This window comes from Haplochromis burtoni, unplaced genomic scaffold, assembly GCF_018398535.1.
Source record: "Haplochromis burtoni strain Fernald_Lab_line unplaced genomic scaffold, NCSU_Asbu1 Contig_1037, whole genome shotgun sequence".
Classification (NCBI taxonomy): Eukaryota; Metazoa; Chordata; class Actinopteri; order Cichliformes; family Cichlidae; genus Haplochromis; species Haplochromis burtoni.
The window spans coordinates 59,805-66,048 of NW_024583398.1; the positions used below are offsets into that span (position 1 = coordinate 59,805).

Genomic DNA, 6,244 nt, shown 5'->3' on the forward strand with positions numbered 1-6,244 from the left:
CATCGTGTAAGTGTTCATATTCAAGATGTGAATGACAACTCGCCAAAATTCAGAGAAAATTTGATTGAGATGGAAATAAGCGAGTCAACCGAGAAGGGTAGCCGCTTCTCAATAGAGCAGGCCCATGACGCAGATATAGGTCAAAATGCTGTGCAAAGGTACGAGCTTCAAAAGAACGACATCTTTATTCTGGCTGCTGACAGCAATAAGGTTGAACTCGTACTAGAGAATAAACTTGATCGAGAGAGACAAAAAGAAATGAATTTACTCCTCACAGCTTTGGACGGTGGATCTCCTCAGAGATCCGGCACCGTAGTCATACACGTCACTGTGGTTGATGCCAATGATAACGCCCCAGTGTTCAGCCAGGCCGTTTATAAAGCCAGTCTGCCTGAAAATTCTCCTTTAGATACACCAGTGATTAAAGTCAGTGCAACAGACGCAGACGAAGGAGTGAATGGAGATGTAACGTATGACTTAGGGCACATATCTGATGATAATATGAATGTGTTTACTATTGAACACAAAACGGGAGAAATTAGAGTAACTGGTGTAATTGACTACGAAGACAGAAGCTCTTTTGAAATCCCAGTGCAAGCCAAGGATGGTTTAGGACTAAAATCATATGCCAAAGTTATAATAGAGATTACTGACATAAACGACAATGCACCAGCAGTTTCTCTGGAATCGGTGTCTAACTCCATTCCTGAAAACGTGTCGCCTGGTACAGAGGTGGGCATTATTAACGTGCAGGACAGAGACGCTGAGAATAACGGGCAGGTCCGCTGTTCGATCCAGCAGGGTGTCCCCTTTAAGTTGGTTCCTTCTATTAAAAACTATTATTCTCTGGTGACCACAGGACAACTGGACCGTGAACTAGTGTCTGATTACAACATTACAATCACTGCCACTGACGAGGGCTCTCCACCTCTGTCCTCTTCTAAAAGTGTTCAGTTATCTGTAGCTGACATCAACGACAACCCACCTGTGTTTGAGGAACAGTCGTACAGCGCATATGTGAGTGAGAATAACAAACCTGGCTCCACTTTATGTTCCGTTAGTGCTCGAGACCCCGACTGGAGACAGAACGGTACAGTGGTTTATTCTCTGTTAGCTGGTGAGGTGAACGGTGCCCCGGTGTCCTCCTATCTGTCTGTGAACGGAGACACGGGTGTGATCCACGCTGTGAGGTCGTTTGATTATGAACAGTTCAGGAGTTTTAAAGTCCACGTGATGGCCAGAGACAACGGTTCTCCTCCTCTCAGCAGCAACGTGACCGTGAGTGTGTTCATCTCAGATGTGAATGACAACTCTCCTCAGATCCTGTACCCCTCCCCAGAGGGCAACTCCTTCATGACCGAGCTGGTCCCCAAAGCTGCACACGGAGGCTCTCTGGTGTCCAAAGTGATCGCGGTGGACGCGGACTCCGGACAGAACGCCTGGCTGTCCTATCAAATAGTCAAATCCACTGATCCGGGACTTTTTACTATTGGTGTCCACAGCGGAGAGATCAGGACACAGCGGGACATTTCTGAATCTGACAGCATGAAACAGAACCTTGTAGTGGCAGTGAAAGATAACGGACAGCCCTCTCTGTCTGCCACCTGTTCCATGTATTTACTTATTTCTGATAACTTGGCTGAGGTGCCAGAACTGAAGGATCTGTCTTATAATGAGAGCAATTCCAAACTGACCTCTTATCTGATCATCGCGCTGGTGTCTGTGTCCACGTTTTTTCTGACTTTCATCATCATCATCCTGGGTTTGAGGTTTTGTCGCAGGAGAAAGCCCAGACTGTTGTTTGATGGAGCAGTTGCCATCCCCAGCGGTTATCTCCCTCCTAATTACGCAGATGTTGATGGCACAGGAACTTTACGCAGCACTTACAATTATGATGCGTACCTGACCACAGGTTCAAGAACCAGTGACTTTAAGTTTGTGACATCATACAATGACAACACGCTGCCTGCTGACCAGACTCTGAAGAAAAGTCCATCAGACTTTGCTGATCATTTGAAGATCTCGATACTTCAATAGAGGTAGGATTCTGAAATAACCGGGTTATCAAAATTGCAGTGTTTTGTGTCTTTAAGTTTTTACATTTATAGTATTGTCTTTGATAAGTAGAACCCGAGGCTTCTTGTTATTTACAGGGTCTTTCCTATAGTACCTCCCCTTTCTTGCATTTTTTTGTGTGTTTGTGTATGAATTTAAATTTTTTTCAAAATAACGCCTTTCATCATATTACAAACAAAGTCAATCTTGGGGGGTTGCTTATAGCGAAACGTAGCTATTAATATTAAACTGGAACGTAACCAACTTCCTTTTATTTCCAACCCGAAACTTTCAGTGTATTTTTTTAGACTCTTCTGACGACGAGTCAAGTTTCACTCTGATTTCTGGTCAGCTTTTACAACACTGCAAAGTACCTCGAAATAAACAACGGCATTAAATTAACAAGTAATGATTAGTAAATTGATGATACACTTTGTCGCATAAACCATCTGATTTACTGATGGCGGCACCAGTACTATTAATGATCTTTCACATGAAAGACGAACAAAGGTCCTATACTCAAGATTTACTTATTAGTTCATGTAATTTCGAAAGTCCCCGTGTTAATTTTGTGGTGAAGTGGTTAACGCATTCGTTGTTTAAGGAACGGATCCCTCCTATTTTTTAAAGAGGCACAGAGGGGAAACCCCGGGCTTGCGTCAGGAAGTGCATCCGACGTCAAATTAAAACGTTTAGCCGCCCACGGTAGCGATAGTCGGGGAAGTAAGTGACCAGTCGAAGGGACGTTCTGTGCGTAAATCACAATTATGTTTAATGGGTATTATTATCATCATCAATGTAGCATTAAAATGACTAAATCACTTTTTAAACTACCGAAACAATAGCTGTCAGATATTCATCACTTCCTGCTGTCAGTATTGATAATCTAATTTCTTGTGCTCAATTCTTTGTCATCTCATGTACATCCACATTGTACCTCGGTATACATTAGTGTTACCGCATGTTATAATGTTGTTCTCAAAGGTGTGTTGACAGTCTATTGGATGGTGAGCGCTACATGTTTATTTCTATCCCATTGTGACGCCAGAGAAGGAAACTGACAATGTAACTAAACTGATAACGCCACCTGGTGTTGGAGTTGCACCCCAGGAACACACCTTTGAGAACAACATTAACCAGTGCAAAGGTTTTATCAGTTACAAAGACACACGGGCTTGTTATTGACAAAGAAGAGGCGTGGCAAGTCATTGTCAATAGGTTTGTTTAATGCATTATCTGAATAATGTGGAGATACAAAGACAACAGCAAATTTAGTGGCAGGACTTCCAATACCACTTTACCTTAAAATAAAACATCACTAGCAGACATGGCTTAAAACTACAAGACTCACTGTGTTGCTTCAAGTAAAATAGCAGCTCAACAAAAAGCCAATTAATATAGTTAAATACAGGTCACTTCTGGAGGCAACCTACAGGGAGTAGTGCCCAAGGACTGCCACCAGTTACTCACTCGTCACCTCGCATTGCAGTTGTCACTGCAACTAAAGGCGCTTTATAATCGTATCCCGGCGTTTACACTCGCATGCATAAGAGGCAACCTGACCAAATGTGCCTAGCCCCCCAGCAAGCGTCCGTCTCTAAACCTAAAGTGAAATAAACCTATAGTGAAATAAACCGATAAAACAAGCAAGAAATAGGGAACTACTCAGTGAAAAATAAACAGAAGAGGAGTGTATGCATCTACATATAAAACCTTTAAAATACCACAGAAATGCAGCATCAGGCGCACCCACGCTTGGCCCCAACAAAGTGCGGTGTGGCACAAACTGCACAGGACAAGATTAAACATGATAAAACAAAGCAAAGTTAAAACAAAACAAGGCACTAGAGGACACTGAAAACAACAACGAGAAATAACAAGACTCAACAAGATGGCAGCAGGGTACCTATAATAAGAGAAAAGAACAGTTATCCTTGGTCCACGCTATTATTAACTAAACTGCAGACTTCATACGAGGATCCTAACCACTCGACTGAATTTGATCTGCAACGTTAAGATCAGGCTGTGATCGTCACCATATATGGGAGAAATGAGTACCAAACGCTAAATCAGTGAATAGGCCACAGCTGCTCCTCATAGCTAACCTCTGATTAGATCGCTAGGGTACCATTAAATGTTCACGCTGCGTTCACAGACACCATGTAGGAACAAAACATATTCTACAAAATCTAACCCACTACACTAACATGAAACTTAAAACCAACAAACATACGGATTTGTTAGGTGGTTGTCAAATGCCAGCGAGCTCATTAATACTGGTTAGCTACTAACATTTGCAGCACTGACTCTGTAAAAATGAATAGGTGTCGTGTGTTCCCGGTGAGACTGTTGTAGTCCACAACTCATGGATGACATTAAGAAAGAAGTTCAGTTTCAAATTCAAAGAAGTGCAGTGTTGACTGACTTGTACTTTACTTTGATATTTCCTTTGCTGCTTGGATATGGAACGCCAGGACTGACATAATAAATTAATTATACCATTAAATAATTAATTAAATGTGGCAATAATTATTTAATTAATTAAATGTGTCAAAAATATTTATTTAATTAATTATTTCCAATTGTAATTAATTACTGCCACATTTAATCAATTATTTAATGGTATAATTAATTTATTATGTCAGTCCTGGCGTTCCATACTTGGACAAGTAGTACTTTGTTTGCTTTTTGTCTCAGATAAAGAAATACCATATGAAGCTTGTACAACGCAGTGTATTGTTGCAGATTTCATAAAGGTACTGTCTTGTCTTCATGGTTATGAATAGCTGGAGTTTAGCCATTAAGAGATTTCCCTTTCAACGCTTCATGTTGTTTGTGTTCAAAGTGGTGTCATCACTTCAGCATTTAAAAAGTCAAACATAACACCAAGTTCACATATAGATATAGTCCGACCGCGTGCGTGCGTTTCCGTTTTAAGTTACACGACCTCAGGTTTATCTCGTGACCTCCCGAACGGTGTTGAGCATATGTTATAAAGCTGTGAGTCAATGTACAAAAATGCATGTAATGTGTTTAATTATAGTCACGTCCATCAGCAGTAAGATGACACTTGTACATCGATGCATCATTCTAATAATGTCTACTCTAGTATAAGGACCGACTTTCCGCAAAAAGACTATGTCTACTTCTGATTTGTTGCTTATCTATATTTTAATGAACGTAGTTGCTATAAATCGGAAATAAATGATTGAAATTGCCATTTCAATTGCTTTTTTCTAACTGTGTGTGTGTGCGACTGTTGCAGCATTTGTCTTTTCTGTATAAAAACGGTCTAAGTATTTTCTCTGCCGCTGTCCATGGTTCTGAGCCTTGTCATTTGTATTCTGTAGCTATAATTGCTGATATTTCATGTACTGTTTAGTTTATTTTCATTATAATATACTTTCTTTCTTTCTTTCTTTCTTTCTTTCTTTCTTTCTTTCTTTTTTGACTTGAAGTTTTATTCAAACGCGGATGTGAAGTTAAAAAGACACATGGTGTCACTGTTGGCTGGAAGAAAAAGAACATGCAGCACTCCACCCATCATGAATTCAGTTTTTTTTTTTTTTCATTTATCAGAAACGCTAAATCCTGGGACATAGTTCTGTATAAACTGGTGTGGACTATTGGATTTCTGACTGATTTGGGATACATATGTTGTTTCGCTCTAAATAGCCAGATAAACAAGCGGAAGACGTTGTTTCATTTCAGGATGAGAGACAAAGGATTTTCAGGCCCGATCTATTGCCTTGCTACGTTTATTGTAACGATGCGCCTCGTAAGCGGGGATCTGAGTTATTCTTTTGCCGAAGAGATGAAACGCGACTTCGTTATTGGAAATATAGCTAAGGATCTCGGTATTGACCGTGGAAGTTTTTCTTCACGACAGGCCCGTGTTGATTTTGAAGGATTTCGTAAAATGTATTGCGACATTAACATTAGTACTGGGGATTTTACTACGATGGACAGAATTGACAGAGAGAACCTTTGTGGCAAGAAACCTTCCTGTGTGTTAAAAGCAGATCTAGTTTTGGAAAATCCGTTGGAGCTTCATCGTGTAAGTCTTCATATTCAAGACATAAATGACAACTCTCCACAATTCAAAGATCATTTAATTGAAATGGAAATAAGCGAGTTAGCAGAAAGGGGAAGTCGATTTCCAATAGAGCAGGCCCATGACGCAGATATA

The 6,244-nt window shown here is 40.5% G+C and overlaps 1 protein-coding gene across 1 annotated transcript in view; it reads left to right on the plus strand.

Moving 5' to 3' along the window:
- Positions 1–6: 6 nt before the first annotated feature.
- Positions 7–6,244, plus strand: part of LOC106632748 (protocadherin gamma-A12-like) — a gene marked incomplete at its 5' end in the record, with an annotated part of 26,587 nt that continues 20,349 nt past the window's right edge. The window contains one exon of the mRNA XM_042216400.1: positions 7–1,935. Within this exon, the coding sequence (XP_042072334.1) occupies positions 7–1,935 (1,929 nt within the window). The remainder of the gene's footprint in view (positions 1,936–6,244) is intronic.